This window comes from Macrobrachium nipponense, chromosome 15, assembly GCF_015104395.2.
Source record: "Macrobrachium nipponense isolate FS-2020 chromosome 15, ASM1510439v2, whole genome shotgun sequence".
Taxonomy (NCBI): domain Eukaryota; kingdom Metazoa; phylum Arthropoda; class Malacostraca; order Decapoda; family Palaemonidae; genus Macrobrachium; species Macrobrachium nipponense.
This window is the reverse complement of record NC_087208.1, coordinates 63,268,752-63,281,901: the sequence shown is the minus strand read 5'-3', so window position 1 is coordinate 63,281,901 and position 13,150 is coordinate 63,268,752. Positions and strand designations below refer to the sequence as shown.

General features: G+C 38.9%; 1 protein-coding gene and 1 non-coding gene across 3 annotated transcripts in view; both read left to right on the top strand.

Annotated features, from left to right (window-relative positions):
* Positions 1–13,150, top strand: part of LOC135195015 (putative uncharacterized protein DDB_G0282129) — a 67,801-nt gene that overhangs the window by 1,645 nt on the left and 53,006 nt on the right. For both annotated transcript variants that reach the window (XM_064221295.1, XM_064221294.1), the window contains exons 2-4: positions 2,434–3,571; positions 3,716–3,877; positions 7,713–7,838. In XM_064221295.1, the coding sequence (XP_064077365.1) occupies positions 2,474–3,571; positions 3,716–3,877; positions 7,713–7,838 (1,386 nt within the window). In that variant the 5' untranslated portion in view covers positions 2,434–2,473. The remainder of the gene's footprint in view (positions 1–2,433; positions 3,572–3,715; positions 3,878–7,712; positions 7,839–13,150) is intronic.
* LOC135195139 (U6 spliceosomal RNA) lies at positions 6,364–6,468 on the top strand. Its single transcript, XR_010310103.1, has one exon. It is a non-coding gene; the product is annotated as a U6 spliceosomal RNA (small nuclear RNA).

The window sequence follows — 13,150 nt, the reverse complement described above, 5'->3', positions numbered from 1 at the left end:
AGGTTAACTTAGGTTAATATAATTCCTGTTTGGTCATATTTCACTTATGAAATGCTGACTATGGAAATACCCATAAAATCCTGGATCCCTCACACTGCATTTGCTCCCAAACATTCCCTAATCCAGCATAACCCCTTTCCTTGTGTCCTCACCAATGTAAGCTGAACTAGATTCCATAAATCAACAGGAATACAGAGATGCATCCTATCTTAACCTAACCTGATGAGTCCTTCCTAGTCAAGGGATCCCAGACCCCTTGACCTGTTTAATATTTTTCTTACTAAATTTTGTAAGACTGAACTTATGCTATGTTTTTTAAATCATGCTAGTTTGATTCTTTATGTTTTCAGTATTGTACTTATGAAGAATATTAGTTATTTATTTATTCAGAAAATGAACTCTATTCATATGCAATAAACCCACAGGGGCCATTGACTTGAAATTCAAACTTTCAAAGAATATGGTGTTCATTTGAAAGAAGTAACAGAAGGCAATAGGAATCTCAGAAAGAAGAAATTGGTTATTAGAAAAGATCAAGTAAATTAAGTTAATAAAAAGAATTTATAAAAAAAATAGTGCGTCCTCGACTTACAGCACCACGGACTTACAGTGATTCGATCTTACAGTGCATTTTTAGCGCTGTTAACGGCATTTTACAGTGCCGTAACTTATGCTGCATCAAGTTACAGTGCTGTAAGTGCCATTGATAGTGCTAATGGCAAGAAGTTAAGTTAACGGCACTAATTTGATGGAACATCAAGTTATGGCGTCATAACTAGAGTTACAGTGCTGTGAATGCTGTTAATGGTAAGTTGAGTGTGCACTTTGTACATGCAGTCCTCAGTTATCGGCGATCTGGTTTTTTGTCTAGCCCCATAAAATGAGAGATTTATGGTGCCATAACATACCTAACAGAGACGCCATAAGGGTGCTTATGGCAGCGATAACCGGTTATCGGCACTTATGAAGCCATAAATCGCCAAGTTTCGGTTAATGGCGGTTTTCACTTATTGGCATACCCCTGGGAACAGAACCCCCGCTGATGACTGTGGACTGCCTGTACATAAATGTAAGCGATATGTAAGTGTAAATTTCTTCAAGTCTTATCTGTTGTTTTGAGAAAAGAAGTAATTTTATGCACACTGGAAGCTATATGTCGAGCATAACTAGTATCAGTACTTGGCACTGTACGTATTAGCAATTATCAGGTAATTGCTATTTACCGGTAAAGTTATAACAGTGACTATAAAGTCTTTAAATTTGTTTGTTGGCAGTTATATATATTGCAGGTATATAAATTAAATTTGTTTGTTGGCAGTTATATATATTGCAGGTATATAAATTGGGTCGTTGAATGAGATCAGTGATTTGTTGTAATGAGTAATGAAGTCCCAGGCAATGATTTAAATACAGATAGATCCAGTAGTCAAGCTAATCTAGATAAGAACAAAGATTTTTATTTGCCTACTACTCTATGGTGCAATGTAAAAACACCATACAAACAAACAAACTACTGTATGGTAAAGCAGAGAATAGTTTTTTATTTTTGAGGCTTTGGAATCATACCTGTAACCAACCCTTTGTTCACATTCATATATGCCGAGTAACCATTTAGGTGCAATCCTCTGTGATGTTACACTGTGCCATGTAATAAAAGAGAGTATTGTCATGTCTTACTATGTACTTGGATATTCTATTAACACTGTGAATGACATGGAAACATAGATTTTTGGTAAGATTCCTGCAAGTGACATGAGTTGCACCCCTTTTCAATAGCAGTACTGTATTGAGGAACCAGTAGGAGTCCCAAAGTCACTGTCATTTGCATTATTCTCTAAGTTCAAACATTTTTTTTTCCACAAACTGACACATCCTCACTACATAGTTGCTTAATTTTAAACATTATTCTAGGTTGTCAGATGGAACATGTTCATGTCCAAAGCATTAGATCAATCCACCTATATATTGTCATTTTAGTGATAAATCAAGAGTAGTAGGCCACTTGTAAAACAATGACTATGGCCTTAAGGTACAGTTACATGACCAGTTTAGGTTACATTAATAAACTACTTGACCACCCTGTACTTTTGATGTCTTCATTTTTCCAGCCTTTTATGCAGCACTTATATATCTATCTCTGCTGATTTACTGATTTAGTTTAGTGAAACAAGAAACTGTTTAAGAGTACCCTTACTTGGTAATGAAAATTTTTTAATCTGGGCAGTTTAGTTGAAGGCTATTTATATTTTTTTGCTTTGTAGTGTAGAAGTCTTAATGAAGGTTTATAACATTTGGTTAATGAAGGTTTATAACATTTGGTTGATGGTCAGTGATAGTATATGCAGACTGAATGCTAAATGCAGTAAGGTATAGAGAGTGATTCTTTATTAAGCCTTTTTCTTGCTCTTAACTACTTTATTTCTTGTTTTATAGGTGGCACCTGTATGTTGATAACATAAAACTTGGGGCAAGAATGGCCGAACCAGTTTCTGAAGCAGCTGGTTTTGCACAGGATCTGTTTTCACCACTTCAGTTCTGTGAAGTGGTGCAAGAGGGCCATGGAGGTCCACATACTGTGAAAGTTGAACATCCCCAGTCCCAACCTAATCAGATGGCAGCTGCTCAACACACGACATCCCCTGTCACCTCCATGGTCAGCATGGCGGGTGTCACGTCTATTCCTGCTACCACAGCATCACAACACATGCACATGCAGTCCCAGCCTGTAATGGCAAATCTCATGCAGCACCAGCAACATGTCCAACAACAACATCAGCGAGTGCAGCAACACCAACAGCAGGCGTGTCAGCAATCTCAAATGCTTCAGCAACAAATGAATGTTCAACAGCAAACACAAACAATGTCCCAGCAAATGCTTCAGCAGCAACAGCAACAACAACAGCAGCAGCAGCAGCAGCAGCGACAACAACAGCAACAACAACAACAACAACAACAGCAGCAACAACAATCTCAGTTACAAGAAGCATCACAATCCCAACAACAAAAAGCACCACAGTTAACTACCTCTGTGCAGCCACCATTGAAACAGCAGCAGTCCCAACAAACACAAACACAACCACTGCAACAACAGCAGCAACAGCAACAAACACAGGCACCTGTAATGCCAGCAGTCAATAACATGCAACTTGTAAATGGGTTACAAATGCCACTGGGCATGCAACAAGCAAGCCCCTCCAAAATCCCAGTTAGTAGTACAGCAACACCTTCTGCTCCAGGAGGCTCCATGTATGTGTTGTCTGAGGTTGTACCTAATGGGGAATCAAAGAATAACATTCTTTCAAACAGTCCAGGCAATGACGTGTCAAACCAGAACACAACTTTAGCTGTTGCCGTGCAGCCAAACAACATTGCAAAGAGTCCAGTAGCTGTGGCAGTTGCACGGGACTCTACTGATGATGGATCAGTATTTGTGTTAACAGGAATTGTTACGAAAATGAATGATTCAAATGGAAATGGTGCTTCAGCTACTAATACAGCACAAGCACCAGCACCTGCCCCAGTAACTGCACCTGCACCAACAGTAGCGGCAGCAGTTGTTAGTAAAGATGAGGTATTATCTTTTGATTACCTGTATTCTCAAGTAACGTTCTTTGAAATATTCGTCTTACAGATTTGAATTCATTGAAATATACAGATCTTGGTGCCTAATGTTAAGTATTTGTAGACTAGAAATGATTTATGTATGTTACTGTAGGTAAAGCCAGTTCCCGTGAAACGCACCTGGAGACGACCTTGGAAGAAGAAGAAGGAGAGAGAGAAGAAACAGCCTGTAAAGAAAGCTCGAAGGGCTAAGAAAAAACGTGTGGTTGTACACAAGAAAAATGTAATCCAGATAGATCCAAGAAATGGGCCTGCTGTGAGTTTCTGTTTCACTTTTGTATTTTTTTTATTGTACTTTAGTTTTTATTAGATCAAGTTGTAATGTGCACTAACAGCCTGATGCTCGAGAGCAGCCTGTAACCCATATGTTTATTTTGTTTGTGCCTACAAAGTGCAAAACCTCATCCTTTATGTAAGAACATAACCCAGCACCATTTGAAATTGGTAGTTGAGGCTTGTTATCAAGGTAATAAATTAGTGGCAGGTAGTGGGGGACTAGGGGTTACCCACTGGTTACTGGAGGTAACTGGATGTAATTTTTTTTTTCACTGAAAGAAAGGACAGTTTTATATAAGTAACTTACCAAGTAATTACATAGTTATTAGTTCCACTTGTATGGCAGCTTGAATTCAAAATTTGCGGGCACTGCTTCAAACGTCTGTGTAGCTGACTAGTTCTGCCCACGAGTGCGAATATTAGGAATGACTTTAGCAGATAACCTCATTCTGTTCCTGCTAGGCTCGACGTAAACATGAGTAGTACTGGCGGCAGCTTATTCATATTCTTAGGTTATATAACTGTACACAGCCACTGAAAGCGTATTTAGTAACTGTCGTGAAATCTCAGAATGAGTTTTTTCTTGTTTTTTATTATTATGTTGATTAACCAACAGAAGTTTGCCTTTAAAGTAAATCCATTAGGTTACTCTTTTGTTTATATACGTACTTTTTTACCTAGGCTGCTTGCAACCTGCCAATAATAGTTCTGCCCCACAAATAATTCTCGTGTTTTATGCCAACGCCAATCCTTTAGACTGAAACCTTTGCATTATTTTTGTTTACCAGACCTAGATTACTTGCAGTCCATTGGTAAATAGTTTGCCGTAAATTAATTTTGTTCGTACAGGAAACAATTGGTCTTAACATTAGGATAACGTCCAGCGCCAGCTGGAAAACCGGTAAAGTTAACAAATGGTGTTTTCTGGGCATAAGCAATCACAAGCCGCCCATAGTAATTGCCTTAAAAGTCATTCTTGAATGTTTCATTATTCTTTTAGGCAAAAAAGATAGGCAAAACATTTGCCTTTTTTGCCTAGGCTACTTGTGAGCCTCTGATACTATAGTTTTGTCCTAAAAAGTAATTCTTGTATCTTTCACCATTCCTTTAGGCCAAAATTTTTACATTGCTTTGTTTACTGGACCTAGACCTCTAGCAAGCCACCAATAGATTACATAGTTGTGCCTTCAAGTAAATTATGGAATGGTGTTTACAGGGTGTAGGCTACTTGCAAGCCATCGATAAATAATTGCCTTAAAAGTAATTCTTGAATGTTTTCTTTCCTTTATGCCAAAGATTTGCAATTTATGTTTGTTTATGGAACCTAGCCGTCAGTAAATAATTTTACCTTAACCCTCACACTTTCCTTTGCAGAATTGAAAAGTGTAAGGGCAGAAAGTAGTAAGGAAGGGAAGGGTGCTTCATGGAAGAAGACATTATCAGTCCTGGTATTTGCTTTGGCAGTACATTGTGAATAATAGTACTTGTTTTGGGATTACATTTACTAAGTTGGAATGTTTCTGAGAAGCTTCTCATGTCTTCTGTGCAAGGATGACACACATCTAGGTTGATGTGCAGATCGTGATCATTCCACACTTCCAGCATCCAGAATTGCCCACTTCAGCCTGACGCTAGCACTTCAAACGCTCACTGGGGCCATCTACCATCTGGTGCCAACTTGTACTTTGAGCAGCCAAAAGACACTCAAAAAAACACCCTGAAGTGCCCAAGAGTGCTCACAGTTGGCGACTGTAGCAGACAGCTGGACATCCGCAGAGTTGACCTATTCTCTTTCTCTCCTACTGCTAACCCTATGTTTTTATCCACTCCCTTCGGGGCTCCCTTGCTTCCTTCCCATGCCATCACCAGTCTTGTGTCGGGTTTAACAGAAAATTAACCTTGCAAAGGGAAATAATGTGCTGTTGAGGAGGTGATCATCTAGCCCACCAGTTCTCTTAGACCTAAGGCACTGTCATATTTCCTTAAACATGGGAGAAATCATACTGAATATCCAAGGGAAGTTGGTGGGAGTTACCCCGTGTAATTGCCCCCTCAGTCGAACCTGTTGCTTATTCCCAGGAATCAGTAGGCAGCTACTGAAAAGGCACCTTCATGGACGTGCAGTGGAGGAGGCGGCTATGCGACATGTTGGATATCCTAGACCTAAAGTCGGGAGGAGACATACTGGCAGTCCAAGAGTCTGAGGGGGTTTGCCCCCAGGTAGTTTCTCCCTCATTCGAGCCAGGATCCATGTATTGACAGACAGCCACTGGAAAGGCATCTTGATTGATGCATAGTGTTTTAATGTTTAGTGTGAGCATCACTCAACAGTGGTCGTCTTCCCGAGCACCGGGCTCCAGCGGGCTAGGCTGACCCCTCTATTTGGCACCAAGTGCTTGTCCAGTGGTCCATGGAGCGCTCAGTGCCCCCCTCCGAGGATCAGTGTCTGAGTACCTAATGTCCGAAGTACTTGCTTCAGCAGTACCTATTCTAAATTGGAATGTTACAGAGAAGATTAGAGTGGCCGCTGCACAAGGATGTTTCACAAATCGTGAAGCATTCCACAATTTTCAATCAGCACTTTTTAATCCTTGGTGCCTGATTTTTCCTTAGAACACTTGTTTTCTCTTGGGTGCCAGTTCCTGATAGAATGCCTGGCTCCAGCTTCCAAGTAGTCTGCACCAATCATCATTTACTGGGCACTTACTCTCCACTCACAAACTTTTCAGTCAGTTCGGCTTTGTGTGTAGGAAAAACATGATATAGAATTGGCTTTTTTATTTTGAATTTCTAAGGGTACAGTAAGTAAAACAGCATTTGCAATAACATCATCTTTACATGACTAATATTTCATAAGATACCCGTTGTTGCAAAAGCTAGCCTATACACAGATGGTTTTGGTATTTAGCAGTTGTTTTATACTACAGATATGAGATGCCGTAATTTTTGACATCATCTTATCTAATGGTTGTCTTATTTACAGAGAAATATATGGTACTATATTTTTTTGATAGAATTTACCATTGAAAATTAGCAAATTTTTAACAAGTCAACAGCTGCAATGAAACAGTGAACTTAAGTTATTTTTGGTAACTTATATCATAAACCAGTTGTTTCTTGACTTGGTTGTTTGGTAAGCCGGGTTGAATGTGTGAAGATTTGCATTTACCCTAATGAACTTTTGCTGCTAGGCCTATTTATTTTTTAAAAACTACCAAAACTGAGACAGGCATGAAAAGCTTACCCTACTATAATCTACTGAAAATCTCATTAATTATAGCTTCTTAGAATCTACTGAAAATGCATCACTCTACACAATATATATATGATGAATTCATGTTTTGGGACAAAATTTCAAGTATCACACAATACACAAGATCGAATGATAGACTAGTATATATGCAAATTATGGTTCTTTTTGATGCTGTATATTTTTCAGTTTCACAGACTGTTTTTATTGAAAATAAACTGTTAGGAAGTTGTAAACTTTTGATGCCACCTTCTTAGCCTCTCCACCAACTAATGGTGGCTGATTAGAAAAAGTGCTGCAACATAGAGCGCCAGATTGAAGAGGTTGTTTGGTAGTAGACTTTTACTAGCTGAAAAATAGTCCAGGAAGACTTATCCAGTTAAGGTCTTAGAGTAACCATGACGTCAGGTAATTTTAATCTTGGTCTGGTCTCAAATTTTGTAAGATTGTCAGTATGTATGTATTTGATTGCCTGATACTTTGGTGACCTACATTTTTAGACACTGCATTGTTTCCCACAATTATTTATTGCAGGCTTGTTTTTTAAATGTCTCTTGTATTTCAGATTGACACTTCAATGAACCTCATCAAAAGAGAAAGTGAAGAGGCCATCAATGTCATAAAACAAAAACGACAACGTATCAAATTAAATCGGAATTCTGGACGAGAATATGTGAACCGGTTAGGGAAGGTATGTTTACCAAGTAATGCTGCAGTGGCGGATTTGGGGTGGTGGGGGCCCCAAGCAGGCCATGGCCTAGGTAAGGGCCTTGCACATCAGCAAAAAATGAAAAAAAAAATGATATTAATTAAAAATATTTACAAATTGATTGATTAATTAAATTATAATAATAATAATATAGAGTTTCTCAATTAGAAAATAAATTGCGGAAACCTAACCCCCACCCCTCTAGCTGTAAGCGCCCTCTTTGCTTGCCCATAAATGAGAGGGCACTCTAACGTCACTGGCCTGTGGCCCCGCACACCCTAAGTCCGCCCCTGTAATGATGTACATACTACTATAGATTTGATCCCATGACAGAGTGTCATCAGTGTTTGAAGAAATATGTGGTTTGTAGTAGTTTTTTTGTCTCCTAGAGTAATCTTGTATGAAAGATTGACCACTAGTGGCCAGAATTTTACAACTACTACAGTTGACCCTTGTTAAGATGGACTAATAGGGGGCTCAGGGTGTCCATCTTAGCCGATTTTCTGGTTTAACCGGCGACACCTATATAAATACCTATAAATATACTGTATTACATTATTTTTATAGAGTATGAATAATAAACCAATGTAGAAACATTTAAATGAAACTATAATAAAAGATGAAAAATTAAGAATAAAATACGATAAAAATGTTAGAATTCAGTCGCATATGTAGATGCCTAGGCCGTGACATAAATACGTAATTGGGTGATTGTTACGGTGTCAAAATATCCTGGCCAAAGGTCGACACAATGTTATGGCCTCTGAGAGAGATCCGCTTCAGGTTCGATATGAAATAATAGAAAAAAAAATATTTCAACACCAACAGTTGAAACTGGGGATACGAATATAGAAAGAAACACTAACACAACAAAGGTTTATTTACAAGCTTACTAACATAGGTAAATGCAGAATGGTATCTCCTATTTACATAAAAAGATAGAATCTTACACTGCATGAACTGGGGGAACAGTGAGGCAATTCAAATACTTGCTAGTCAATTTTGTAATTCGAAGCGATGGCTTCTCGAAAGGAAAACGATGATTGCAGACGTCCTCTGACTCCGTATTGCAGAAAATAGTCTACTTGTAAGGCAGGAACTCCCCAAAACCTGTAGCAGGACCTTTCCTTCTCTGAAGTCTGCTCGACTTCAAGATAACACGAGATAATCCGTCCACTCCTGAAGACGACTTGACCAGTATCCAACCAACTCTCGAACAACTTTTCTTGATCCTTTGTCGGTCCCTTTCTCTCTTATCTCTCACGGATAATCTCTGCTGCTGCTGATCTCTCACTGATAATCTGATCTGTGGCTCTTACTGAGGATATCTCTCTGTGACTAACTGGTGTCTCTCTTCTACGATCTCTCTCTCTCCCTCCAACTTCGACCGTCGTATTTATACGACACTCTGGGGGCGGAGCCTACGGCGAGCGTCACAGACTCCCGAGATTTCTAGAAACTCTTAGATGAATCTAGATGAGGTATTGCATCAGAAATCGCGGCATTTCTCATGTGACGACGGCGCCAGACGAGTTCCACTACACTCCTGCCGATTCTAGAACCATCATGATAACAGGCACCTCCAACACAATACGCTAACGCCTCCTTGCTGCCGAACTTCTCGAAAATGCATTCTCCTTACCTTTAACTTTCTTTGCTAGGGAGGAATTACCATCACACGCCCCCCAAAAGAGAAAAAAAATTAAATCAACTGATTTTATTTTTTTCTAAAGAGAAGCAAGAATTAAACAGCAGGGAAACAAACAATTCTGCATAAAGCTTTAATGCTTCTTCATTCACTCAACCACTCGTGCCAAAACAAAACGGTCACTAGGCTACTCATTCTGAGAAAAATTTCTAGAGGCTACTAACTATAACATTATCCTTCTCTCTTACTTTTTCCGTTTTCTGAACTCTGATTAAAACTTATAAATACTAAAACACCTCTTGTCTTTTTTCTCGAAACTAATCTCACTCAGTAACACTGTTACACGGGCGGAGGCCACGGCACGGTGCGTTGTTTATAATTCTGAAGCAAATTTACATTCATTGCCTTTGCTCTACTCTTACCCACATTAATTCTATAATGTATATTTCCCCTCGTCCTCTAACACTGAAAAAGGACTTTCAAACTTATAAGGTAAAAAGGGACTTTCTCTCGAGACTAGTACTAAAACTTTATCTCTTACACACAAACTTCTCTCTTTTGCTCTTAAGATCATGCTTTCCTTCAGTTCCCCCTTTACTTTCGTTCGGGTTTTCTTTCGCTAAGTGCCAAACGCTTCTGTTCTCCTCCGCTAGCTGCCAAACAACTCTTGAATTGTTTTTATAATACTCAAGATTAGTTATGGAATCCTCTCGACCCTTACTTCTAGGCAAAGTTCCGACCATATTTATAATTACATTATCAAAAGATTCGCCTACTGAAGGAATATTACACAACTGAACTCTAGGAAGTACTTGAAACGGTTTCCCGGCAATTTGATATTCATGACAGCTTAAAACACACCTCTTTACACATTTTTCATTTTAGGCCAAAAGTACGTCCTACTAATACACTTGAAAGTTTTATTTACTCCTAAATGTCCTTGCTCATCGTGTGCTAACTTCAAAACTAGTTCCCGAAGCTTCCTAGGAACTACTAATTGTTCTGTGACTTCCTCTTTACTACCTGACTCAGGATGAACATAACGACACAAAACTTTGTCCTTTAAACAAAAATTTTGTACATGAACTTCCCTGCCAGATATATACATAGCTTACGACTCTGACGTCATGACAGAACAAAATTCAAAACTCGCGGCACACGCTACAGGTAGGTCAGGTGATCTACCTTACCCGCCGCTGGGTGGCAGGTGTAAGAACCAATCCCCCTTTCCAGCCAGATTTTCTCTGTCGCCGGCTTAACAGCACCTGTTGTTAAGTCCTCTCGATAGTGGAATTATTCTCGTCGCCGACGATTCTTGGATTGACTATTTTGGTGATGTACCCTTTGTCCGTTGGCTTGGCATACGCTATTTTGGATCGTTTTTTGGATTGTTCTTTGCTTTTTTCCCATAATGGCTGATTCTGAACTTAAGAAATCTTCTATGTTTAGAGTACGTATGTTCGAAGAGTGAATGTAAGGTGAGGCTTCCTAAAGCGTCTGTAGACCCTCACAGTGTGTGTATGAATTGTAGAGGGAATGAATGTTCTTCATTAACCCTTGTCAAGAGTGCTTGGCGAAGAGAACGAACACAGTCAATTTCCATTCTCTCTCTTCTTCGTCGAGGAAAGAATGTAGTAGAGAAATAGCTGTCCAAGTGACTACAATACTTATGTATTTTATCTTTGCGTTATATTACTACTGTATGGTTCAAGTCATATACGCATATCGTAGTTACCTCTATGGATGGCAACCTAAAGGACTGTTATTCTAAGTGCACTATTTAATCGGTCCTCCCTGCAAACTTCCAGGAGTTTCCGGTGTAAGGATAACGCTAAAAGGTATTGTTACAACAACACCAACTCAGCTTCTGCATTTAGTGAATTCTGTATCGCTTAAATATGCCTGCTTGAGAGTTTCCTTCTGCTCGATAATAGTAACACTATTCCTTCGTAGAATAGAGTAGCTGGCAACTCAGGCAGAATAGTGCGAGACGATGATTGAACGCTGCTGTCATTGTGGATGACGCCAGTATATGTAATCGGTACTCCCTGCAACCTTTCAGGAGTTTCCGATTTAACATTTGGATATTTAAAGGTAGTGTTACGACATCACAAACTCAGCTTCTGTATTTAGCGAATTCTGTTTCGCTTAAATATGCCAACTTGAGAGTTTCTTTCTGTTCAAATAATAAAAAACCTATTCCTTCGTAGAATAGAGTAGCTGGCAACTCAAGCATAATACTGCGAGAAGGTGAACGTAAGCTGCTGTAACTGTACACCAACTCAGTATCAGCTAGCTCGCTGTTATGTGCGGCCGGTTACGTCTCTCTCCCGCGGGATTGATTGACTAACCGTATCTCTGCCCTACAATCACGGACTTTAGCCTAGGATTGAGGGGAATTCTAACATGCATTGAATAAACATTGCCTTCGTTTGCAAAACAATTTTCAACAGAGATATCTCTTTAGACTTTTTGGTGCTGTTTACCGCACTGTAACAGAATTCTGTACGAGTCTACCGCGGCATAGCACTATAATAATGCTCTCCTGCTTATGAAAAGTGCAGCCTTATTAGGGAAGGAAGCATGCTTAGTGAGGGAATGGATGAGTCTGCTGGGGACCATTTCCTCGCTGAAGAAGCTTGTTTCCCTGAAGGGACTGCAATTCAGACCTCTACAGTTTTTTCCTTCCGGAAAACTGAAATACAGTGGGGCCTCGCTTAGTCACGGATCAGCAATCACGGATTCAGTTAATCACGGGTTTTCCTTGGACCACTTCTCAGTCTATACCTATCACTGGTATGAATCCCTGGTAGGCTAAGCCTCGTCCGGTTCCGATAACCAACAAATGCATGAACAGATTCACATTATGATATTAAATATTAACTGACAATAAAGGTAATAAAACCATTCTCACCTTATATATTATTGGCATATCTTCATAATATGTAGCCTATTCATGGAATAATCCCACATCATTGACATCAACTTGTAGTTGAGCGGCCAGCAGAAATGTAAACATTGTCATTGAGTTACACTTAACAGCACCTTTGTCATTCTTAACCTTTTAGAAATGTTAATAGTATTATTGTAATTACAGTAGTAATAACATTTAGGAAAACATTAATTTTCAATTAGAACTTCTTTATTGTTTTGGTATAATGTAATCAAACACGGCAGTCATACAAACGATAATTGTCATAGATTATCGTATTGTTGTTTGCGATCGGCGACGAAGCTTAAACGTAATAAAACCATTTTAACTTATGTATTATTGTCATAATTATATTCATAATAAAACGCATATCTTATATATTATTGGCATATCTTCATAATAAAAAGCTTCTTCAAGGAATAATTCCTTGGGGAATGCATTTTTCAAAAGACAAAAATACACTTTATATGTTTACAGCATGCAACGATTACTTTAGTTTGATGTGATTACATTAATATTACAGTATGGTACTCTAAGCAGTACAGTAACTATTTTTTTTAATCATAAATGTATATTCATTCACGAAAAAAATACGTATGACCACCGTGACGTCACCAAACCTAGTCTCGTTTGTACATAATGATAGTGGTTACACCGTTCTACAAACTACCGATGTATTTTTACGTAAGTATCCTCTAAATTCTGTCATAAATC